The sequence below is a fragment of the Sus scrofa genome, chromosome 5, assembly GCF_054392235.1.
Source record: "Sus scrofa isolate SSC_HxYL_T2T_F1_AM1 chromosome 5, Sscrofa_HxYL_maternal_Yorkshire_Landrace_v2.0, whole genome shotgun sequence".
Taxonomy (NCBI): domain Eukaryota; kingdom Metazoa; phylum Chordata; class Mammalia; order Artiodactyla; family Suidae; genus Sus; species Sus scrofa.
In genome coordinates, this window is record NC_139387.1 from 9953399 (window position 1) to 9979927 (window position 26529).

The following is a 26529-nucleotide window of genomic DNA, read 5'->3' on the forward strand; positions in this document are numbered from 1 at the left end:
ACTGGAGCTCCCTGGTGGCTCAGCAGGTTAAGGATCTGGCACTGTCACGACTGTGGTGCAGACGCGATCCCCGGACCTGGAACTTCTGCCTGCCTGCCACGGGCGTGGCCAAGAAAGCAAAACAAACACAGTAACTGATGCATCAGGAAAAAGTTTCCCACGACACATGGGAAAGGACATATTGCTGCCCTTGTCCACAGATGCTCCCCCAACAATGAGGTGACAGACGATTCCAAAAAAGATCCTTTTATTGGGACCTATTTAAAACATTTCAGTCTGTGATTCCAATAAGCTGCAACTCAGCTGACTGGCCGACGGCTGTGCGAGGTAAAGGCTCCGTAGTGGCAGACACACTCTCCCAGGATGACAGCAAACGAGGCTCCTGAGTAAGGCAGGTGCGACTGCACTCAGGGTCTCTGCCCCATCTTCTTCAGGGTTCGATTGAGCTGGGAGAGAAAGGAAAGCGAAGTCAGACACGCAGCTGTCACCACCCCTGTCCTCCTGCGCACAATCACCAGGTCAGAGTCCCGGGCCGCTGGCTCAGGAGGGCACAGTGTCTCGAGCCTCCCAGGGGTGCTCCCGCCGTCATTCGCACGCGCTCTCCTACCTGCCTTCCCACACCCTGTACTACTCAGCCCATTTTCCAGACAGGAAAGGGACCCAGGGTGGCAAGGCTTGCCCGGGCTGTATCACTGTCCTGCAGGAGTCGGCTGGCAGCGAGGACCACAGCACAGCAGTGACCTCTGCTGGAGGACTCAAACACCAGGTCACAGCGGCGCTAGCTAGGGCCACAAAAAGTCATCCGCAAGACCTCGCAGGACCTCTGGGAGGGCAAGACGTGGAATTCACCAGGCAGGTCTGTCAAAACAGAGCTCCATGGTCTCTGCCTGCAGAAACTGGCCAGACCAGTCGAAGCGGGAGAGAAACTGCCAAATGGAGAGGGTGGGTGAGAGCGGCAGCAAACCCACCCATATTAGGAAATTGCAGGGAGGGAGAGGAGAGCCGGCCACCCGCAGAGGGAGATCTTGGAAAGAGAAGGTCCAGAGAAGGCTGACGCAGCAACTCCTACAGGCCCAAACCCCGCGCAGCCTGCCAGCCCAGCTCAGAAATTTAAAGGGCCAATTCCAGGCTTTCTTGAAAACAGAAAGGAGAAATAAAAAAAAATTTACAACTCCCCACCCAGCTCCTAAACCCCTGTCCCCAGCCCACGCCCCGCTCTCAGACCTCTCACCTCTTCAAATTTGTGAATCTGTCGGATGAAGAAGTCCCCATAGCGCCTGGCAACCTTGGTGTCTGCGATGTGGATCATGTCCTGTGGCAAAGAGGGAAGAGCAGTGAGGCAGAGCCATTTATGGGCTCGCAAAGAGCAGTGGCGCCAAGTGCTGGATAAACCCCTACGGCGCCTTCCGAAAGCAAAGGGGGGAGTTCCTGTCGTGGCTCAGTGGCTCAGTGGGTTAACGAACCCGACTAGCATCCATGAGGACGAGGGTTTGATCCCTGACCTTACTCAGTGCATTGCCGTGAGCTGTGGTGTAGGCTGCAGATGCAGCTCGGATCCCAAATTGCTGTGGCTGTGGCGTAGGTTGGCAGCTACAGTTCTGATACATCCCCTAAGCTGGGAACCTCCATAAGCTGCAGGTGTGGTCCTAAAAAGACAAAAAGACCAAAAAAAGAAGATGTGGTACATATACATAAGGGAATACTACTCGCCCATTAAAAAAAAAAGAGAGAGAGCAAAATGATGCCACCTGCAGCAACATGGATTGAACTAGAGACTCTCATACTAAGTGAAGTAAGTCAGAAAGAGAAAGACAAATACCGTACGATACCACTTATATGTGGAATCTAACACATGGCACAATGAACCTATCTACAAAACAGAAACGGACTCATGGGCATAGAAAACAGACTGGTGGTTACCTGGGGTGGGGCGGGGGAAGGAGGTGGGATGGATGGGGCGTCTGGGGTTGGTAGATGCAAACTATCACATTCAGAGTGGACAGGCAGCGGGGTCCTACGCTATGGCACAGGGAACTGGGTCGCCTCTTGGGATAGAGCGTGACGCAGGACATGACGAGAAAAGGATGATGACTGGATCACTATGCTGTACAGTGGAAAAGGCAGGCAACACCGTCATGACTCAACACTGTAAACCAACCACACCCTAATACGAAGTAAGTTAAGGGACTTCCTGTCGTGGCGCAGCAGAAACAAATCTGACTAGGAACTAGGAGGTTGTGGGTTCGATCCCTGGCCTTGCTCAGTGGGTTAAGGATCTGGCATTGCCATGAGCTGTGGTGTAGGTCGCAGACATGCCTTGGATCCGGCCTTGCTGTGGCTGTGATGTAGGCTGGCGGCTACGGCTCTGATTAGACCCCTAGCCTGGGAACCTCCATATGCCGCAGGTGCGGCCCTAAAAAGACAAAAGACAAAAAAAAAAAAAAAATCAGAAAATGTCATATTCGGCCATAAAAATAAGGTAGATACATGCTACAACCTGGATGAAAATGGAAAAAATCCTCAATGAAAGAAATCAAACACAAAGGCCACATATTTTATGATTCCGCTTTTAGAAAACACCAAAAAAAGACAGATCCACAGAGACAAAGGAGATTGCTGACTTGCCAGGGACTGAGAGGAAAGGGGGACGGGGAAGAGCTGCCAATGGGGAGGAGTTTCTTGTGGGGACGAGGGAAATGCCGTGGAGCTGGACAGCAGAGGTGGTTGCACAACCCGAATAATCACACAACTGTACCCTCTAAAGGATGACGCTTGTCATGCAAATTATATTTTGAACTGTCAGCAAAAATAAGTGTACTTGGACCAATACACTTTCTGAAAACAACCGAAAACGCAGGATATTTTCAAACGTTTCCCCACAGCGTTTAAGAGCTCCTCTTACGCACCAAGGCATTCGCTCCTCCTCAAAAACCCGGGCAGGGGGCCAGTCCAACAGACGACCCTCCCTGTGACGCTGGTACCCCAGAGGGCTACACCCTTGGCTAAAGGTGACCCAGAAGTGAACCACCAACCCAGTCCCGACACCAAGCAAACCTTGCCAAGGGAGGAGCAGAAAAGCAGAAATGAAGAAAGGGACCCATCTCTGAGACGTTATTCTTCTGACAATCCACAGCCACCTGGCCACCTGGCTGGTCCAGGGGACCTGAGGTTGTGAGTTCAGTGACAGTCCCAGACCAATAAATAATATCCCCAGGCACCTTGAAAAGGCAGAAACAAATCTCCTCCAGAGGAATGAATGTTCATCTTAGGCCTCAAAGAATGCTAACGAGTATTTTTTCCAAGGACAAAATAGTTTAAAAAACAAACAGCAACAACAAAAACACCCAAGCACATGAGGAAACCCTGTAGCATTAGATACAGAAGAAAGATACGAATCCACTAACTGGGTTGAATCTCAGCCGCAGGTGTGACCTGCACCATGGCTGCAGCGCACTGGATCCTTAACGCAGGGCATCACACTGGGAGCTCCCCAATCCACTGAATTTTTTTTTTTTTTTTTTTTAAGGGCTACATAGCATATGGAAGTTCCCAGACTAGGGTTTGAGTCGGAGCTGTAGCTGCCAGCCTACGCCACAACCATATGGGATCTGAGCTGCATCCGCGACCTACACCACAGCTCATGGCAAGGCCAGATACTTAAGCCATTGAGTGAGGCCAGGGATCAAACCCAGTCCTCATGGATACCAGTCGGGTTCGTTACAGCTGAGCCACAACAGGAAAAACCTCAGGCCACTGATTTTTTTTTTTTTTTTTTTTTTTTTTTGCGGCACATGGAGGTTCCCAGGCTAGAGATCTAATTGGAGCTGTAGCCGCCAGCCTACGCCAGAGCCACAGCAACTCGGGATCCGAGCCACAACTGCAACCCACCCCACAGCTCACGGCAACGCCGGATCGTCAACCCATTGAGCAAGGGCAGGGACCGAACCCGCAACCTCATGGTTCCTAGTCGGATTCGTTAACCACTGCGCCACGACGGGAACTCCTCAGGCCACTGATTTTTAAGAGACCGTTTTAAGTCTGGATCAGGATTCCAAATACGTCTGAACAGAACGTTTTCTTCACTTTGGAGTCTATGTACATGGGACAGACCAAGAAAAGACGTGATACTTCATGGAAAGAACAATTTTAGGAGTCCCGCATATTTTGAGTCTGAAAAAACTCACTTAAGGAAACAAAACAACTTAGTTCTTTTGAAAAAACCCATTAGGATATTAAAATGTCCAACCTGAACTTAACATCTAACAGTGAAAACTAACACTCCTCCTCTACCTGCCTCTCCTCCTGAGGGGACACTGCTATGCTGCCTGTGCATCCTTCCAGAGAAAACTCTTTGCCTACACAAGCGAATATAAATGTATCACTTAAAAAAAAAAAAAACCTTAAATGGATCACTGACAGCCACTTTATAAAACTCTATGTGTACTGTTGTTCAACAGCCAAAAACTACCCACTATGGCTCAACAGTAACAAACCCAACTGGTATCCATGAGGACATGGGTTCGATTCCTGGCCTTGCTCAGTGGCTTAATGATCTGTCTGAACGGAACGTTTTCTTCACTTTGCCATGAGCTGTGGTGTAGGTTGCCATATGTGGCTTGGATCCCGCAATGCTGTGGCTGTGGTGTAGGCTGGTGGCTACAGCTCCGATTAGACCCCTAGCCTGGGAACCTCCATGTGCCGAGGGTGCATCCCTAAAAACAAAAACTAAAACCACCCAAATGTCCATCAGCTGAAGAAAGGGAGCACTGCGGTCAATAATTACAGCAGATGCTGGACCATCACAGAACAAACACAACTGAGCGACTGCTGCACAGACAGTGCTGGATGACGATTCTCTCAAGTGTAACGCTGAGCAAAAGAAGCCAGATACAAAAGTGCACAGACTGCGAAATTTCATTACATGAAGTTCAGAACCAGGCAGCCCCGGGAGTTCCTGCTCGGTGGGTTAAGAATCCAATCAGTATCCATGAGGACGTGGGTTTGATCCCTGGCCTCAAGCTCACTCGGTTAAGGATCCTGCGTTGCTACACCTGGCTGTGGTGTAGGCGGCAACTGTAGCTCTGATTCAACACCTAGCCTGGGAACCTCCCCATGCTGCAGATGGGGCCCTAAAAACAGGGAGAAAAGAAAAAAAAAACCAAACCAGGCAGCCCCAATCTAGGATGGTACAAGTGAGGGCAATGGCCAGCCGCCCACTGAAGTCCTTCTAACAGTCTACAGAGCACCCTCCTCTTCTCCAACCCGACCACCCTGCACAGCCCCCCTCAGGCCACTCCAGCCAGAGCACAGCGCCCTTAAACGCACTGGCCTCGCTCCCGCCCCAGGGCCTTTGCTCTAACTGCTCCCTTTGTCTGGATCTGTTGGCTAATCTCCACATTTCCTTCAAGTCTCAGCTTCCATTTCACTTTCTCAACAAAGCCTTTCCTGAGCACCTTCTTTAATTAATACAGCAGCCTGGGCCTCCCACCACCAACGGCCTTCCTCTGCAGCACAGGGCAGCACTCACCGCCTACTGCTTTTACATTCGCATACCAGCACCAGGGCAGAGATGGTTGTTAACTTTGCTCAATGATACATAACTATTACAAAGAAATACCAATTGCTGCTGAAAGGGAGTGTGCTGGGATGCTAGCCCGGGGGCGGCCGTACCTTATCGATGTAGAAGTCAACCTCGGAGGCCGACTGGAATTCGCCATCGAGGGCGGAGATGCCACTGGTCCACACCAGGTTCTTCATTTTGTGTTTGAAGACCAGGAGCTGGATCCGGAACTCCTGCTCGGTGAGGTCCAGGAAGCCGGCCAGCTTGGCCACGGGCATGGTGGTGTAGAGCTTGAGGAAGCTGCGGATGGTCGAGAGCTGGGCCTGCTGCTGCACCTCGTCGGAGAAGACCTTCAGCTGCTGCAGGAAGGGCTCCTTGTGGTAATTGGGGTGCACGTTGTCGTAGTTGGGCACGACGGGCGACAGGAACTTGGGGCAGGAGTAGCTGAAAAGCTCCTCGTAGACCTGGGGGTCCCCCTTCTGCATGCGCAGCATCTTGTCCCCGTACTTCTCCCGCAGCTGGAGGTGAATGCTCTCATCGATGCGCATGGGGTACATGGTGAGGGCGATGGCCAGCAGCGCGTGCATCTGCTCGTTCTGCTTGTTAATCTGGGGGGGAGGCAATGGCGCCGGCTCAAATAAATGGACTTTCTGAGGTCCCCACGGCCAACGTGGCCCCCCCAGCCTCCCAAGCAGACTCTGCACAGACCTTCTGGCTTCTCCCTTTGCCTTACGCCCACCCGGTAACTCCTCTACCGTCTCTTCCGATCCTCCCACCAGCTCTGCTGAACCTCTGGGCTGGTTCCAGGTCCTCCTCAGTTGTTACCTGGATTCTTTACCAGTACCTCTGTCTGGGTCCCACCCGTCCGCCCTACGTATCCCTGGCAGATCAATCCCCCCACAGCACTTAAGATCAAGTCAAGTAGAAGTCTCTGATGGCACTTCCTGCCTACAGAATAAAGGTCACATAATGAACTGGGCAGTGAAGGTATCCCAGAACCTAACACCCCAGTGGGGCCATCCTCCTGCCTTCCAGCCAGAATGGGTTACTGTGTTGCTACGTCACCACGCATCCAAGTCCCACACCTTCGTTTAGAAACCCCGCCCACCTCTCTGCAAATTTTGGATCCACAGAGAGTAATACCCACATTGAAGTGACTTTAAACTTCCCCAGCTCAGTGAACACTCTGGACACTGCTGGGGGACAAAAGTGAAACAAAAAGATACTTTCCTTATCATCTGGGTATTAATGGTTTGAAAGAATAGGTATAGCAAAGGAAACTATGAGAGCAGACGAGCCATTAAGAAATCACCCTACTGAAAAACATACAAAATAGCAAACAGTTTTTTTTTCTTTCTCTTGTTTTGGGGGGACATACCCTACACATACAGAAGTTCCAGGGCCAGGGATCAAATCTGAGCTGCAGCAATGCCAGATCCTTAACCCACTGCACCACAGTGAGAACTCCAACAGCAAAAATTTGAAAGGCATTTACCACAAAACTGTTGGCGCAGGTGCACCAGCTGGTCAGAAGCCTCCTTACCATCTCGTACTTGTACGTGGTCCTCTGGAACATGCTCTTGGTCCTCTGGATGTAGAGGAGGATGTTGGCAAAGACCCGGATGGCATCCTGGTAGCGACGCATCATCAAATACGCAAACCCGACGTAGTAGTAAGTGGTCACCTGGCACTCGGGCACCCGGGAATACATGCTCTGCGGACGGAGGAGCAGAAGCAGCCGTGAGGCTCGGGGCTGACTCGTGGCAGGTAGGCTGGGAGAGTGGGCAGGGCCCAGGGTCAGCTGAGGCGGAAGCACAGACATCTACCCAGAGGTCGGCCTGGCCCTGGACTCAGGGGCACTGAGCACGGATCATACCATCTACTGCTTAAGCGATGTGACCTGAGGACTCCATTTTCTTGGCTACAGTAGAAAAGGACTGGACCAGTGACCCCGAAATCTCCTTCAGCTCTAAAAGTCCCCTAGGAGTTCCCGTTGTGGTGCAGCGGAAATGAATCCGACTAGAGACATGAGGTTGCGGGTTCGATCCCTGGCCTCGTTCAGTGGGTTAGGGATCCGGCATTGTTGTGAGCTGTGGTGTCGGTCACAGACGCAGCTCAGATCCTGCGTTGCTGTGGCTCTGGCGTAGGCAGACCCCCAGCCTGGGAATCTTCATATGCCTCGGGTGTGGCCCTAAAATGACAAAAAAGACAACAAAATAAAATACACCATACTTCGATTTAAAAATAAATAAATAAATAAAAATCCTCTCACTTCACTTTTGTATTCTTTCTTGCCTTCTAATCCTTTCTTTTCCAAATTAGTTGGATGGAGAAGATACACACGTCAAACAAAAAAGTGCCATGTTTCTGTGGCTAGAAAAAACACCACCGCTAATCCCATCATTAACGCTGCCATCTGAAAGCTAAATAAGTCTTTGGTTAATTCTTGAATGAAACCTGGAAAGTAAAAAAGTAAAAACCTGCCATTACCAATCTGGTTTGAAAACAGAATCAAAATGCTGACTATTTTAAGAGTTATTAAACATGGGAGAGAAACCACCATATCTAGTTTCAGATTTTCACTGCAGTGGTTGCCCCAGTTCGCATCTCAATTTCTCACCGACTTGCGGAGGAATTCTCTTTTTTCTCCCTGAAGCCTGTCCTAGGAGAGCAGAGCTTAGACTCTGGCTCTGGGAAGGGCCCGAGCCGACCAGGGCTTACCTTCTTGTTGAGTTCGATGTTCTCCAGCACCTTGATGGCCTGGTAGTAATCCCCCAACAGGGAGTGCAGACGCAGAAGGCCCACCAGGCTGAAGTAGCCGAGCATCTTGTAGAGGGAGTGCCGCCCATACTCCCCAGCCACACTCTCAGGGTCACCTGACAGAGACCCACAGACACAGTGAGCGCTCTCGGCAGGGGCAGGAGGGCCAAGGCAGGCCCCCCAGTGTCACTCAGTAAACCCCTCACCTACCGCCAGGGTCTGAAGCTTCCTGCAGTAGGAGTAACTCTGCCTCTGAAGGATACCAAGATGCAGCCTGCCGCCTCATCTTTTTTTTTTTTTTTTTTTTTGCTTTTTAGGGCCGTACCCACGGCACATGGAGGTTCCCAGGCTGGGATCGAATCGGCTGCCAGGCCTGATCTTAGCCCTGTTTTTACCCAATTAAGTCTCATGAGGAGGGTGGTTACCCAACATACCTGCGAAATGAAGAGAACCCTTCTTGTCCAGAGTTACTCGGCACGGCCCCTCCTTTCAGGAAGTCATGAGCTCAAAGCTATCTTTCTGGTAACACTAAGATACTATCTGCCTCTCTCACTGAGCTCGCATTTCCACGAATGGTGCAAAACAACGAGGGTAAAATTATCGACAACTCAGCCTCAATCAGGCAGTGGCACCAAACTCTACTGGCGTCATGGTCTTTTTTTTCCTTTTAGGGCCGCACCCGCAGATATGGAAGTTTCCCAGGTTAGGGGTCAAAATGGAGCTGCCAGCCGCCGGCCCACGTCAGCCACAGCCACACTAGGTCCGAGCCATGTCCGTGACCTCTGCTGCACCTTGAGGCAACGCCGGATCCTTAACCCACTGAGAGAGGCCAGGAATCAAACCTGCATCCTCGGAGACACTATGTTGGGTTCTTAACCCACGAGCCACAATGGGCACCCCCACTTTATCTCCTATCACCGCTCCTGTGCAGCAAAAGAACCAGCCACTCTTTTCATAAAACACCACTTTTACTTGAAAGAATGACTGACAGACTATGAATATTCAGATCAGAATATTTAGTAGACAGTTTCTCAAAACTGAATCAAGTGAGCCTGTGTGCTACTGACAGTGTGTGCTACCAATGAAAATTTGAGCTTTTAAGTGAAAATTAGAATTTTGTAAAACTTGTATCTGCCACAAGCTCAACAGCTCCCAAATGAAGACTCATCTGATCAGATTCATGGTAAAAGTAACAGGGGTGGTTTTAAAAGACTGTATAATAAAATGTATCAACTTTCAGGGAGTTTCCATAGTGGCTCAGTGGTTAATGAACCCGACTAGTATCCATGAGGATGTGGGTAGGATCCCTGGCCTCACTCAGTAGGTTAAGGATCTGGCATTGCTGCGAGCGGTGGTGTAGGTCGCAGACACAGCTCAGATCCTGTGTTGCTGTGGCTTTGGTGCAGGCTGGCAGCTATAGCTCTGATCTGACCCCTAGCCTGGGAACCTCCATATGCCAAGTAGACAAAAGACCAAAAAAAAAAAAAAAAAAAAAAAAAAGGCAACTTTCAGAAAATCTTGCTAGCTCAATGAATCAATACTTTACAAATCATGCATGTGTAAATATACATTCAGGCTGCAGGACAGGCCAATAAACTTTAATATAATGAAGTACAAGTTCACCGATCAGCTTTCAGATTCCACACTGCAACTACCCTGCAGGAAACCACCCCGTCGAGTTTGGCTGCAGCATCAGGAGAGCGGGGCTACCTGGAAAGGCTGTCAAGTTTCTCTGCCCCGTCCCGATTAAGTACCTGCGGGAGGCCAGATTTCCCTCAGCTATTTCATCCAGTAGAGCCTACACAGCGGACTAAATGAAGCAGCTAGAGACTCCAGCTTCCTTCTACGAAGCCAGACTTTAAAGAGGTTTGCAAAAACACCACTCTTCTCTCGGTAACGAAATTCTTATGTAGATAAACTTCGTGATTCTGAAGAATGTAAAGTGGGCCTCCCACCAAAAGTCTGAGGAGTGCGTAGCTACACAAAGGTCCTGGAGAGGCAGCAGAGGCGTTTGCAAAGGCAGGTCTCAGAAGCGCTGGTTCCGCCTGTCGGCCAACAGACTGCCAGGGGCAGCGGCCCCCAAACCAGCACGCAGCCCCCCTGCACTGCCAGCGCCTCTGCTCCCCAGCGACCGACGCCGGCGGCACTCACCTCCGCTCGTGTACACCTCCAGCTGCCGGTTGATGTTGGACTTGTCCACTAGGGAGTGAAGGACGTTGAGGACACTGTGGACGTTCCAGATTTTGGGATTGGAACGAAGGAAGTCAATCTCCTCCTCTGACTTCTTGGCGGTCTTGCAGCGGTACTGACTGAACGACTGAAACTGTCGAGGAAGGGAAGACGCAGCTGTGGTGTGGACCCCGAGGTGAGAGTCCAAGCGCGGCATGCCGCTACTGCCACCACCGCTCCTGCCACGTGACCCTGTGACTACTGATGAAGCTGTGACCTCTGTTCACTAAGGACTCCATTTCTTATTCCACAGCTAAGTAAAAATCTCTACCACGAGAGGTAGTTTGTGGGAAAAAACATTCCAGGTGGTTAAACGCAGCCTAAAGTTACTTAATGTCTCCGGGTTTCACAACACGGTCAACCTGGCCACCAGAACCAGGTGGCTTGTGACAGATCTATTCGTGGTGGCAGAGATGGGACAAGTATCTGCACATGTGTTTCTCTTCCAGAGTTGACCATCTTTGACCCACCACTCATGAGTCACCTCTGTCCCAACTACAGAACCTGGCCAAGCGTAAGGCACATACAGGGTACACGCTACGGCTGTCTGTCTGGGGCAGTGGCCCCATCTAGGACCAGCACTGGGCTGGCCCCCTCTCTCGTCCAGAAACCAGCCCAAGAGACCTACTTTCTCCCCCAAGAGACCAAGCTTTCAACTGAAAGCTTGCTGGTAGATTCTGGTGCACATACAGGCTTAGAAACCAGAGACCTAGAATCTAGGCTCCAGATGACCTTGGATTACGCCTCAAGACTAAAATATCATCCTTCTCTGAGAGTGCAGAGAAAACGTCCCCAGATTCACAACAAAGAACAGGATCCAGAACACAGAAGGAATTTGCATAAGCCAAAAGAACGAGACAACCCAACAGAAAATCGGGCAAAGGAGACTGACTGATGATCACTTCAGAGGAAAACGGGACTGGTCCATTAGGAGGCAAAATTCTCAACCTCTTTAGTTACCAGAGAAATGTGAATTAGAGTCACTCCTGTTTCTCTCCCATCAAAAATTAGACTGATTATACCCAGGACAGAAACTTTGCTCTCAAAAGAGGCTAGTGGTGGTGTGATTTGACACAGCCTTTTGGGAGGGCGTAATTACTATTTATTAAAATTCAAACTGATGGACAATGAGATCCTGCTGTACAGCACAGGCAACTCTATCCAGTCACTTATGACGGAGCACGATGGAGGATGATGTGAACAAAAGAACGCGTGTGTACATATGTGTATAACGGGGTCACTCTGCTGTACAGCAGAAAGCGACAGCGCACTGCAAATCAACTATGATAAAAAAATTAAAAGAAAACCAGAGTGATGGACGTGTTCTATATCTCAATTATGGTGAGGCATACATTTGCCAAATCTCATCAACTACATATATAACTTAGAATCGATACATTTTATTGCATGCAAACTATGATTCTATAAAACTGATTTGAAAAAAAAATTGAAAAGCAAATATCCTTCAGCCAACAATTCTATTTCTAGTGATTCCTGGAGTCAAGAGTCATGTGTAACACCGGCACCAGAAGAGTGCAGCCGACACACAAGAACAAGGCAGGTCCCTCCACGATGCCTATCCTTCCAGATAATAATTGATGCCACTGCAGAGGCGAGGAAGGGAGGGAGACATGTTCACTTTATCTGCAGTTAAAAAATCCTCAGGAAGTTCATGGCGCAGTGGTTAACGAATCCGACTAGGAACCATGAGGTTGCGAGTTCGGTCCCTGGCCTTGCTCAGTGGGTTAAGGATCTGGCATTGCCGTGAGCTGTGGTGTAGGCTGCAGGCGTGGCTCGGATCCCGCGTTGCTGTGGCTCTGGCATAGGACGGTGGCTACGGCTCCAATTCAACCCCTAGCCTGGGAACCTCCATGTGCCGTGGGAGCGGCCCAAGAAAAGGCAAAAAGAAAAAAAATCCTCAATATAACACATTCATTTATTACTGTATCCATACGGGTAAATGAAAGAGATTGGTGAGGAATAAAGAGAAAAAAAGGGAATAAAGATTCTTAAAAAAAGAAAAAACTAGTAGTTCCCATGTGCCTCAGTGGCTAACCAACCCAACTAGTATCCATGAGGATGCAGGTTCAATCCCTGGCTTCGCTCAGTGGGTTAAGGATCTGGTGCTGTGGTGAGCTGTGGTGTAGGTCACAGATAAGGCTCAGAACCCACACTGCTGTAGCTGTGGTATAGGATCACAGCTACAGCTCTGATTCAACCCCTAGTCTGGGAACCTCCATATGCCACAGGTGCAGCCCTAAAAAAGTCAAAAAAGTAAAAAAAAAAAAAAAAGTGTGGTAGAGAAGAATCAAACCTAAGCCACAGCAGTAGCAACACCAGATCCTTAACTCATTGAGCCACAGGGAATTCCTGGGGTTTTCTTCTTCCTCCTGGCCCCCGCCTCTTTTCGGGCCGCACCTGTGGCATATGGAAGTTTCCAGGCTAGGGGTCAAATCGGAGCTGCAGGCCTACACCACAGCCATGGCACATCCGTTTCGAAGCTACGTCTGTGACCTACACCAGAACTTATGGCAACACCGAATCCTTTTAACCCACCGAGTGAAGATAGGGATGGAACCTGCATCCTCAGACACTACACTGGGTTCTTAAGCCACTGAGCCACAACGAACTCCCAGTGTTTTCTTCTTAATCGGCTTAACGTGCTGCACTTCTTAGGAAGACTGGCTGGGAGAAACCACTCCTGCCCTGCACCAGCCAGTCTTGGGGAGAACCCGGAGCACTTACACCCTTTGAGAGAACACCAGTTAAGCCCAGGGACTTAGGCTTATCTTAAGAGGGATGAAGAACCTGAGCACAGCTGATCCTCTGTGACTTGCTGTGAGCCAAGAAGCTGGCCAACGTTCCGAAATTATGCCAAGTAACAAGCCCAAGAGCCAGAGTGGGCAAAGGCAAGTATGGTTTGTGGTCTTCACAGCCCAAAGGCACCTGACTTGAGCAGGAAGCCCCTCTTTCCAAGAGCCCTGGAAGACTTCCTCAGCTCACCAATCATGCTTATTGGCACTTTCTATTCATAATGCCTTTGATCCATGGAGCTCAAATAACAGCTTTATTAAGGCAGTGATTCCTCAGAGTTCCCGGGGTGGCTCAGGTGTAGCGAACCTGACTAGTAATCATGAGGACGTGGGTTTGATCCCCAGCCCCACTCAATGGGTTAAGGATCTGGTGTTGCCGTGAGCTGTTTTGAAAGTCATAGATATGGCTTGGATCTGGCACTGCTGTAGCTGCGATGTAGGCCAGCAACTGCAGCTCCCATTCAGCCTCTAGCCTGGGAACTTCCATATGCTGCAGGTGTGGCCCTGAAAAAAAAAAAAAAAGCATAAAACAAAACTTAAAAAGATGGAGGAGTTCCCTCGTGGCTTAGCAGGTCAAGGACGTGGCATTGTCACTCTGATTACACTTATGCTTTGGGTTCAAGCCTTTGCCAGGAACTTCTGCATGCCACAGGAATGGCAAAACAAACAAACAAAGAAGAAAACCGAGCAACAACAAAAAAGAAAAAAAAGTGGAGAAGAAGATTGATTTTGACCATCAGAACAACCAGGCAACAACTACTGAGTAATTACGCTGGGACAGAGAGTGCACGAAGCACTTTCTGTGAAGAGCCCCAGCAACCTCTCTGACCCCCCGTTTTAGAGAAAGCAAGGCGCAGTGGGCAGAGGGATGGCCCAGGGTGCAGGGCTGGTGAAGAGCAGCCTAGGACTTCCAGCCCAGGCTACACAGCTGCTGCACTTGGCATCTGGCTCGGTTCTCAGTGGAAACTCAGGAACAGCACTGAGATAAGCAATGTTTCCCTTGCGATAACACGCTTCTATTTCACACTCATCCAGCCCCCACTCAACCCACCACCGAGATATGGAACCTTCCCAGAACCTTCCCGTTTTGTAAGCGAGGAAAGTAAGGCTCATCAGAGTTTAAATAACATGTCACCACTGAAAAGCCACTAGGTGGCAGCCCCTAGATGGGTACCCGCTTCCAGCTGAGCCAAAGCCTAGAAGCTAGTGTTCTTTCCACCAGACAGCCTCTCAAGGTCAGGTAAGAACTTGATAAAGGTCAGGAGCTTAACTCTTCTGACTTCTGAGTTCAGATCTGGAGCTCTCAGAACTCACTGACCCTTCAGAAAACCACAACATGGGAGTCCCCGGCCAGGGGGTCACTCGCTGTGACAGACACCACACTCACACTGCCCCGGGGCTGTTTTCTTCTTTTTTTTTTGGGGGGGGGTGTCTTTTTGCCATTTCTAGGGCCGCTCCCACGGCATATGGAGGTTCCCAGGCTAGGGGTCTAATTGGAGCTGTAGCCACCGGCCTACGCCAGAGCCACAGCAACGCGGGATCCGAGCCACGCCTGCAACCTACACCACAGGTCATGGCAAGGCCGGATCCTTAACCCACCGAGCAAGGCCAGGGATCGAACCCACAACCTCATGATTCCTAGTCGGATTCGTTAACCACTGCACCACGACGGCAACTCCTCTAACATGTATCTTTTTAACAACACAAACAATGGCAACAGCTGCTCGTTGCTGGGACCAGTTCTTTCAAAGGAGGCCAAGGCTGACCAGGTACCTGGTAGATGAACTCATCTATGATGTCCCAGAGCCACTGGTTGGGTAGTTCGAGCGGAGCAGGACCATCAGCATCTGCGCAGGAGACCAAAGAAACATCAGACTCAAGCCAGTGACGATGCCCACAGAGTAAGGCTGCGGACGCACTCTGTCGTTTCTCTCTTAAAAGGACTATGAACCATGAGACTTCCCCGCCCCCCGCCCATTAAAATCCTCCCAAAAAGAGCTGACGGCCAATACTAGGTTTCATCATAACCTCAGACTCACTGAGAATGTAGTTGAAGAGATTGCAGTAGTTGTAATAGGATTCAAACCTCTGCTCCAAGGAGGGTCCCCCCTGTAAGGAAAACAGACGTGGGGACACACATTTAAGTGCATTCCAGTCCAGGCCCACCCTTCACAGCGGAAAACAACACAGCTGACCCTGGAGAACGCAGGGGCTGTGGGCACCAACCCTCCAGGGTCAAAACCCTGTGCATAATTTAGAGTCGGCCTCCACACATTCGGCTCCTCCACATCTGCGGATTCAGCCCGCGATGGATCCTGTAGTCCGGCAATGAGTCACTGAAAAACCCTCATACAAGTGGACCCGTGTTGTTCGAGAGTCAGGTGTACATGAGAAACTGATGCCTGCTCTCCCCTTCTCAGCATGTGAAGTGCACTCGAGTGACGGGGAGACAGTAAGCGCCACAGCAGCTCAAAGGGCCCATGGTCAAGTTTTATGCCAACAACTATAAAGGGCTGTTAAACAGCAGGCACGTGGATCTGTCAAAGCAGAGGAGCGAGGGGAAGGTCCTTCAGGAAAAACAGGACTAACAAAGGCAAAGCGGTAAGACTGTGATGCTTGAAGGCTGGGGAGAAAGGCAGATGATGCTACACGGGGCCGCGTCGGGCCTGAAATGCAGAGGGCTTGTAGTGCCAAACCAGAATTAAGCCAGGGCGTCAGCAAATCCATCACTTGTTTTCATAAAAAAGGAGCCTTATCGGAACACAGCCACGTGTGCTCACTGTCCATGGCTGCTACAAAGCTGAAGAGATATGACAGAGACAGCACGGCTCTCAAAGCCTGGATGCTTCCTAGCTGACCCTGTACACAGCAGGCTGCCGACCCTGAGAGGTGCTGTGGGGCGCAGCTAGCAGCCGTGGGAGGCAGGGAAAGAGGCTGGAAATGAGGCTAGCAGGACGGTCAGGGGCCAGATCAAGCAGGACCATGACTAAGCCTTGAAACTTTATTCTGAGCATGAGACATCACGGTAGGATTGTGAGAAAGGAGGTGATGTGAGACTCTATTTCAAAAGATCAGGCTGATTACTAGGCGGAGAACAAACTTAAGCGGGCAAGCGGGGGATAGTGACACCAGGTCAGCGACGCAGTCATCCAGCAAAGAGATGGCACCTTCAATGAGAGGAGGTATGTGCATTTTTAGAGGCACAATGCTGGAGTTCCCTGGCGGCTCAGTAGGTTAAGGATCCAGCATTGTGACTGCTCTGATTCAGGTCACTGCTGTAGTGCGGGTTTGATCCACGGCCCAGAAACTTTTAAGCCACAGGTGCGGCAAAAGCAAACAAACAAAAAACCCATAGAAGTTCAGAGACATAAAGGCACAATGCCACAGGCACACCGCAGACTGCAGTACAGTGCAGCGTAACTTTTTTTAAGGGCTGCACCATGGCATATGGACGTTCCCAGGCTAGGGGTCGAATCAGAGCTGTAGCAATGCCAGATCCTTAACCCACTGAGTGAAGCCAGGGATCGAACCTGTGTCCTCATGGAGACTAGTCAGTTTCGTTTCCGCTGAGCCAGGACAGGAACACCAGCCTAACTTTTCTATGTACTGGGAAACCAAAAAACTCGTGGGACTCGCTTTATTGCAATACGTGCTTTACTGCAGTGGTTTGGAACCAAACCTGCAATATCTCCAGGTCTGCCTGTAAACAGTACAGACAGCAGTTGAAGAGACTAAAGACACTCAAAAGCAACCCCTCTGCCTACTTTTCAGAATCACTGTGCGGATAAGAGGCGGATGTGTGCCAAGCGCCTAGAATTGTGCCTGGCACGCAGGGACAGTTTCTGTACTTGAGAGGGCAGGAGGCTCAGTGGCAATGAGCTGAAAAAGCAGGCAGGTTCCATCGGAAGGAGCCTGGGGACACACTATCAGGGCAACATCCTGCGACCCAGCGCACAGCATGAGGGTTCAGGCAGGGAGAACCGCAGGGATGGAGAAATTAAAGAGGAGGGGGGGGAAAAAAAAAAAAAAAAGGGTTCCCGTCGTGGTGCAGTGGTTAACGAATCCGACTGGGAACCATGAGGTTGCGGGTTCAATCCCTGGCCTTGCTCAGTGGGTTAACGATCCAGCATTGCCGTGAGCTGTGGTGTAAGTTGCAGACGCGGTTCGGATCCCGAGTTGCTGTGGCTCTGGCGTAGGCTGGTGGCTGCAGCTCTGATTCAACCCCTAGCCTGGGAACCTCCATATGCCGCAGGGGCGGCCCAAGAAATAGCAAAAAAGACAATAAATAAATAAATAAATAAATAAAATAAAAAGGAGGGACAGGCTACGTGGTGTCACCTTTTGTCCAGAACAGATCCCCAGCTTTCTGGGTCTCATCATTCCCTCCATCATTTCTTAAAAGGGTGCTCAGAAAACATGCCAACCACTCCTGGGCACTGAGCCAATACAAGCTAGCAACTGTGTTCTAGGGACAAAAATAGCAGAGTTTAAACACTGCCAGGAAGACTTCGATACTCACGCTGACTTTGGCATAAATGTGCCTGTAGTATAATTCTTTGTACAAAATCAGGAAAACAGCATCTGAAAGAGACGACAGGGGGTGCTTCAGTCATCCACCAAACAACTGAGGCCTCCTGGCAGTGCTGGCCCTTGGCAGGGAGCAAAGGAGTAAAAGTGATTTCAGAGACTAAACAACATCTCTAAACTCTAACACTTACACCCCAAGAAAACACGCAACGAGAAAATTCACTTCTCATTTTACTCTTTCAACCTCATCTTAATCTCACTCAGGCCCATTTCTCTTCACTGTTTGGATATTTCTGCCATCCAATTGCTGAACCAAGCCATAAATGGTAACGGCTCCATGGAAGGAGATGTGACACTATCCAACCTGCAAATACATGAGTATCTTTGATGTAGACATTCTACTTTAAGGAATTTATTCTACTGATATGATACAGCCATTAAAAAAAAAAAAAAAAAAAAAGAAAGAAAAAAAAAGAAAAAACTCTTTAGATAACTGACGTTGTGCAGAAGTTAAAATACGGGTCTGAGGCTGTTTTCCTCAGAAAAAAAGACCTGTCAGTAAAGTTGGTCCTCGGATGGCATCCGATTCCAGGGGGTTCTCACCAGCCTCATGAGGATGGTCTGCCGCCCCAAACGGTGCCAACAACATGATGAATACTGAACACGTGCTCTCCTTCTGGGAGTCTGGGATTTCAGTACCTGCTGGGTAGGAGATGTGCCTACACAATCTGATAAAATCCCTGGACATGGAATCTGTAACGAGCTGCTCTGGGAGACAGCTTTTCACACATGCTGTCACAACTCCCTGCTCAAGGAATGAAGTTCATTGCCTCTGACTCCACGGGAGCGGAAGGACTGTCACACACTTGGGCCTGGCTGCCGCTGGACTTCACCTCCTGCGCCTTTTCCCTTTGATTTCGCGCTGAATCCTTTGGCTCTAAAGCCTCACAGCTCTGGGTATGACTGAGTCCTGAGTCCTCCCAGCAAGTCGTCAAAGCTGGGGGTGGTCCTGGGAATTCTGGAGATGCAGACGCGACCCTCCAAGGATATAACATTTAAAAATGGGCCGTTCCCATTGTGGCTCAGCAGTCATGAACCCAACCAGTATCCATGAGGACGAGGGTTCAATTCCTGGCCTTGCTTGATGGGTTGAGGATCTGGCGATGCCATGCGCTGTGGTGTAGGTCACAGACGTGGCTCGGATCTGGTGTTGCTGTGGCTGTGGCTGTGGCCGTGGCCGTGGCTGACAGCTGCAGCTCTGATCCGACCCTTAGCCTGGCAACTTCCATATGCCGAAGGTATGGTCCTAAAAGCAAAAGCAAGAAAACAAAACAACAACAAAAAGAAACATTTAGTCTGTGTAAAAAAAGGAACGAGTTATTCCTATTTGCTTACATGTGCAAAAAGTATCACGGGAAGGATAAATAAGAACATGGTTAACACGAGATGGCTCCAGAGAGAAAAACAGAGACTTAGGACTGAAACGGGAGAGGGATTTTTTTACCAAATTTTTTTTAGGCACACCCATAGAATACAGAAGTTCCCAGGCCAGGGATCAAATCCACACCACAGCACTAAACTGAGCCATAGCAGTGACAATGCCGGATCCTTAACCCACTGAGCCACCGGTAAACTCCTATACCAAATCTTTCATACTATGAATCCTGGGATTCTTCCTTGTTTAAAAATACGTATTACAAGGAGTCCCCTTGTGGTGCAGCAGGTTAAGGATTCAGTGTTGTCACCGCAACGGCTCAGGTTAGTGCTGTCGCACAGGTTTGATCCATAGTTCACATGTCACGGGTGAGGTCACACACACAAAAAAGGGTATTATGGGACTCCTACCATTCTTTTTTTTTGTTTTTTTTTTTTTGGTCTTTTTTGCCTTTTCTAGGGCTGCTCCCGCGGCATATGGAGGTTCCCAGGCTAGGGGTCGAATCGGAGCTGTAGCTGCCAGCCTACGCCAGAGCCACAGCAATGCAAGATCCAAGCTTCGTCTGCAACCTATACCACAGCTCACGGCAATGCTGGATCCTTAACCCACTGAGCAAGGGCAGGGATTGAACCCGCAACCTCATGGTTCCTAGTTGGTTCGTTAACCACTGAGCCACAAAGGGAACTCCTCTCCTACCATTCTTAATGTACACAACATTCTTTCCTTATGGGTAAAATACTAAACAGAGCATAAGGCCTGAACAACAACTCACTTTAAGAGTGAGTTCCTCCCTGTCCTGGGAATTTCTGCATGGCACTGGCATGGACAATTAGAAAAAAAAAAAAAAAAAAGAATTCTAAAACTGAGTAGCTCTGGCAAAAAAAATTGAAAGACTTGTATGTTTAAAACCACCAAACATTGCTGAAGGAAATTAAAAACCTAAATAAATGAAAAGACATTCCACGTCCATGGACTACAGAACTTGATACTGGTAAAATTACAATATTTTCCCAAATTGGTCTTCAGATCCAACATGATCTCTTTCAAAATCCAAGCTGGCTTTTTAATTTTTTCGTCATTTATTTTTGTCTTTTTATGGCTGCACCCAAGGCATATGGAGGTTCCCAGGCCAGGGGTCAAATTGGACCTACAAACTCGGACCTACACCACAGCCACAGAAACTTGGGATCCGAGCCACGTCTGTGACCTACACCACAGCTCATGGCAACGCCAGATCCTTAACCCACTGAGCAAGGTCAGGGATCAAACCCACAACCTCGTGGTTCTTTGTCTGATTCGTTTCCACTGAGCCATGACGGGAACTCCCCAAGTTGGCTTTTTTGCAGAAATTGACAGGCTGATCCTAATATTCATATGGAAATTCAAGAGATTCAGAAGATCCAAAGCAATTTTGAAAAAGGACCATAAAGTTGGAGGACTTACACTTCCCAATCAACTTCAAAACTTTACGTCAAAGCTACAATCAAGACAGTGTGGTTGGTATGAGCAGAAGGACACACGTACATTAACGGAGACAAACTGAAGAGTCCAGAAAGAAACCTATACATTTAAATGACAACTAATTTCTCCCAAGAGTGTCCAGACAACTCAGTGAAAAAAGAATGATCTTACTCAAACTCGGTGATACTGAGACAGCTGGATATCTACATGCAAAAGAACGAAGTTGGCAGAGATCCCCTCATAGCTCAGCAGAAACGAGTGTGACTAGTATCCACGAGGATGCAGGTTTGATCCCTGGCATCGCTCAGTGGGTTAAGGATCTGGAGTTGCCGTGAGCTGTGATGCAGGCTGCAGACATGGCTCGGATCTGGCGTGGCTGTGGCTGTGGCTGTGGCCGGCTACACCTCCAATTCAAACCCTAGCCTGGGAACCTCCATATGCCTCTGGAATGGCCCTGAAAAAGACAAAAAAACCAACAAACCAAAAAAACCAAAACAGAATGAAGTTGCCTCTTCCTACATCACACCATAGGACACCATCAGAAAGTGAAACATGGGAGTTCCCTTTGTGGCTCAGTGGTTAATGAACCTGACTAAGAACCATGAGGATGTGGGTTCAATCCCTAGCCTTGTTCAGTGGATTAAGGATTCGGTGTTGTGGTGAGATGTGGTGCAGGTTGCAGACACAGCTTGGATCCCGCGTTGCTGTGGCTGTGGTGTAGGCCGGCAGCTGCAGCTCTGATTCGACCCTCTAGCCTGGGAACTTCCACATGCCGCACTTGCGGCCCTAAAAAGAAAAAAGAAAAAAAAAAGTGAAAAATGACAGGAATTCTGTTGTAGCTCAGCAGTAACGAATCCAACTAGTATCCTCGGTGAGGATGTGGGTTTGATTCCTGGCCTCACTCAGTGGATTAGGGATCTGGTGCTGCCATGAGCTATGATGGAGGTCACAGATGCGGCTCAGATCCTGCACTGCTGTGGCTGTGGTGTAGGCCGGCAATTGCGGCTCCGATTCGACTAAGGAAAACAACAGAACCTACTTCTTGGGGTTACTGTGAAAACTAAGTAGTGGGAACTTCCATTGGCCACCAGTGTGACTGTAAAAAGAAAAAAATGAAACACGAGAGGAGGCCAAGGAGCCGAGTTTGGAGCGAATATAACGACCCCAAAAATTACAGAGGAAAAAAGGAAACCAGTCGTGACAAAAACTGCAGCTTTCATCTCATGTGAAAGATCTCTGTCCCCTCTTCGCTTATTCAGCTTTCATTCAACAAGTTACGTACTAAAGATCTATTTTGCACCAAACGCTGGGGAAATAAAATGGTGAGCAAACCAGACACAGGCCGTCCTGAGCTTTCTAATGATCTCAAGTCACAGGATCCCACCCAGCACACGGGTCACAAAGCGCTCACACCTACCGTTGCCAACCTGCGGAGCAATGGTTTCAGCCTCAGGCCAAGGGGTATTCTTGAAGAATCTTTCAGTCAACTTGGTCCAGCTGAAAACCAAACAGAATATTCTAGAACTTTGACACAGCAAAGGACTAGAGGAGAGACAACCCTCACATTTTATAGACAAGGAGCTGAACTCAGAAAGGGGAAGAAGTCCCAGAAGCAGAGCCACGGCCAGCGCCTCTGAGCCTACAATTTTCCTCACCCAAACCCACACCCAGACCGCCTTTCTTTTCCTTTTTCTTGGCCAGGCCCGCAGCACACAGAAGTTCCCAGGCCAGGGGTCAAACCCGTGCCACAGCACTGATAATGCTGGACGCTTACCCCATTGAGCCACAAGGGAACTCCTCAGATAACTTTTCGGTTTCTTTGGGGGGGGGTTTTTTTTGTTTGATGGGCAAGAAATAAGTTTTTGGTGGGTTTTTTTTTTTTTTTTTGCATCTGTGGCATATGGAGGGTCCCAGGCTAGGGGTCCAATTGGAGCCACAGCTGCCGGCCACAGCCATGGCAACATGGGATCCAAGCCATTCTGCAACCTACACCACAGCTCTCGGCAACACTGGATCCCTAACCCACTGAGTGAGGCCAGGGATCAAACCCACAACCTCATGGTTCCCAGTCGGATTCACTTCTGCTTTGCCACGACAGGAACCCCTCTGCCAACTTTTCTTATTAAAATACTTCTTTCACATCAGTGAGGCACCCGCCAAACTCTGCGGGATTATCTCCTGCCTCTCCGTCAGGAACTCTAGTCCTGTATCACTGCCTATGGTTCTCTAGTTTGAGAGCCACTTCTGAGCCACCCTGCCCCTCCCTTAACTTTCCACCTCCCTTTCCAGCCCCAGAGCACATGCCTCCTCGCCCTTCTCCAAATACAGAAGCAGAGAGTCTGATGCCACAAGAGCCCTAGAGCATCCAACCCAGACACGGCTGCCCAAGATGCTCATCACCCCGTTTCCTTGGTGAAGCCGTTTCCTGACTCTCTAACACTGAGTATACAAGGGCAGGCCCCTCAGTACCAGAAGCGACCACTCAGGGCCTTCACGCTGTTTCGCACTGAGAAGTTGTAGGGCACAGTTTAGTGAAATCGGGCTCTGGCGACAGGCTGTGCAGCTCGGCACTCAGCACGTGCACTTAGCCACGGCTTTGTCAGCCTTTCTGTGCTGCTTCCTCACCTGAAAGATGAGGAAAACAATAGAACCTACTTCATGGGGTTACTGCGAAGGGCACACACTGATCATACATCTAGTTGCTATTTTAATTATAATCGACAGTGATGTTATTATTTTAGGCCTTGTAAGTTCTGGGGATAAACTCTGACAAAATAACATGTCCCTAACCCCAAAGAATCAAAGAGACCCCTTGGGCGCGCTCTTTACAGAGAGAATGACGAAACATTACCCCTCTTTAGGGACCGCTTTATCCAGCCAGTCCCACCCAGTAGGAGGTCATTTCGGCGGGCGGCCCATACCTGTTCTCATAGATGTCCTGGATCTCATACACCTTCTGGTCAATGACATCGCTGGACACGCGACTGGCCTGTAGTTCATACACCTTCTGGTCAATCAAGTCCGACACAGTTTTGTGGAAATACTGGATGAAGTTTTTGATCACTTCGGGGATCACCTGATAGGTCTGCTGCTCATACTGACGTTCATAAGCCAGATCCTGCTTCGGATCGCCTAGAGGTGGGATATGACATCTCAAATCCACACGTATAACAAAAGGGCAAGGCCTCCCACCCCCTAAACTAAAGTCTATACAATTGGGTATTATTCCTTTTGTGGGGGGGGGGAGGCATGCAGAAGTTCCCACAGCAATCCAGTGACCAGAGCCACAGTGGTGGCATCAGATCCTTAACCCGCTGAGCCACAAGGGAACTCCCATTCCCTTTTAAACACCCAGAAATATAAATTCTCTTTATGTCACTCTCAATCGCCACTGGCCTATTTCTTTCGTTTTGTTTTGTTTTGTCTTTTTGCCGTTTCTTGGGCCGCTCCCACGGCATATGGAAGTTCCCAGGCTAGGGGTCGAATTGGAGCTATAGCTGCCGGTCTACCCAGAGCCACAGCAATTCAGGATCCGAGCTATGTCTGCGACCTACACCACAGCTCACGGCAACGCCGGATCCTTAATCCACTGAGCAAGGGCAGGGATCAAACCTGCAACCTCATGGTTCCTAGTCGGATTCGTTAACCACTGCGCCACAACGGGAACTCCCTGGCCTGTTTCTTCAGAATCTTTCCTGCTACCCAAAGTTACTTATTTACTTATTGTTTCCCCCACTAGAACCTAAAGGCCATAAGAGCAAGAACCTTGTCTGTCTTGTACCCAGGTATATGAGACAGGTGCCTCTAGACGAGGAAGAGTTCCGTGCGTGTGGGAGGTAGGGGGAAAACTGTGAAAAGAAGGAATTTAGTAGTAGGCACTTGATTTTTTTGAGCAAATGACTGCTGTTTTCTACATATATGACTTGATGCAAGTAACTAAATTTCTCTATGCTGTTTTTTCACCTAGAAAATGGAAACATTAATTTTTGTATTTATAGAACTGCTGTAAGGACTAAATGAAATACTTCACACAAAGTACCCAGGACAACACACGGCACTACAAAGGGCTAAGTCAAACCAAGTCATCGTAACAACCCAGGAAACCTCAAAAACCTTACAAAAAGGTTTCATCTGGACTTGGTTTGAATCACTTTAACTTTTCACAAGATTTCTTCTTCTGGAATTTCCCTGCGGTGCAGTGGATTAAGGATCTGATGTTGTCACTGCAGTGGCTCAGGTCGATACTGTGGTGAGGGTTCAGTTTCTGGCCCAGTAATCCCCACGTGCCACAGGGGCAGCCCCCCCCCAAAGGCTTTCTTTTTCAGCTAATAGTTTAAACAGCCAAGACAGTAATCCTTCCCTTCTGAGACTTTGAGGTGGACCATGAAAAAGGCCTGGTTTAATAGGCTATATACCACCCTCCCTTTGAGAGTTAATAACTTTGAAAGTTAATAACTTGACTCCAAACCTGGACCATCAAGACGTAGTCTTAAACAGGTGCCCAGCAAAGCTGTTCTGAGACATTCAAAAGGGTGCCAACCCCTAGAAGTACCCAGCTAGCCAGACAAACCTGTAGACTCACCTGTGTGCATATCATAGTCGCCCGGGTAAGCATAGGGATCATAAGCAGTCTGTTAACGAAAGAGACAAACAAGACAGTCACCAATTCGTGAATCCAAAATGCTCCTCCTGGGTTCTAAGGATACAAAGGGGGTAAGACGCAGTCCCTGCCTTGGAGGAACTCACATCCCTATGAGAAAAGGGAGAATAAACAGACAACGACAATGCCGCGTTGCAGCTGCAATGAGATACAGCAAAGCACAGAGGCTGTGGGAATCGACGAGGTTTGACAGGACTAAGGCCAGGGCCTAAGAAATCAGAGTTCAATTACAGAAACACAGAACCCTATGACCAGCCTCCATTCTTGGGCTTCGGAAAGAAAAGGAAAAGAAAACGAGACACGCGAGGTGGGCGGGCTGAGACCAGGCTGATGAGGAGCCGGGAGGGTAGGGTGGCAGCAGTGAGAGCAGTGCTGGCAGAGAGGCCGGCTGGGACTGGTCGCGGCCCACGGGGGCTCCTAGAGACCCAGACACTGTCCCCCCGCGGGGCCCAACACCCAAAGAGCCCTGTCCATGTTGCGGCGCCCAGAACACGCTTAGGGGCAGCTTACCTCCGACTCATAATCATCAGCGGGATAAGACATGGCTGCGGCGCTCCGAAGCCCAGGAGGAAAGAGCGGAAAAAGCGCACCTCGCCTGCGTCTGGAGGCCGGAAGTCCAGCCCATCTCGAGTTGGCTGGGAAACCGGAAGCTCTTCCGGGGCAGCCATGCTGGGAAGGGCGAATGAGATTAAACACATTATTCCTCTAGCTTCAAATAGAGACTCTACAAAGAAGATGACTCAATAGTACTTGAAAACATTCAGAAATAAGGACATGAAATATTTCAGCGTAATAAAGGTTGGGCAAAGTAAGAGAAGCTACAAAATAATGACACACAAAAGATGGCTGACAGCTCCCGCGGGCGGACCTCTCGCGTGAAGGGAAATTCCGACATGGGGGGGGTGGGGGGCTGAATGTGGATTTAGGTGTTAAGCGAGTTGCCTGTAGCGAAAAAATGTCTTCAAACGTTTCGACCTCAACAATATAAAGTTACTGGATGTAAAAGTTGAGACTTGGGCGTTGAGAGGGCGTTGAGAAAAGGCGCTTCCCAACTTTGGACATTAAGGTTGCAACAGGCAAAGGT

General features: G+C 49.3%; 1 protein-coding gene across 1 annotated transcript; it reads right to left on the reverse strand.

Moving 5' to 3' along the window:
* Positions 1-230: 230 nt before the first annotated feature.
* Positions 231-26060, reverse strand: EIF3L (eukaryotic translation initiation factor 3 subunit L). Its single transcript, NM_001244086.1, is given in 13 exon segments — positions 231-446; positions 1232-1312; positions 5671-6168; positions 7104-7274; positions 8282-8436; positions 10472-10643; positions 15136-15209; positions 15402-15471; positions 17882-17943; positions 22203-22282; positions 23707-23917; positions 25368-25416; positions 25956-26060. Coding segments are annotated over 13 exon segments (1695 nt in total). The 5' UTR covers positions 25989-26060; the 3' UTR covers positions 231-407.
* Between the last annotated feature and the right edge of the window lie 469 nt (positions 26061-26529).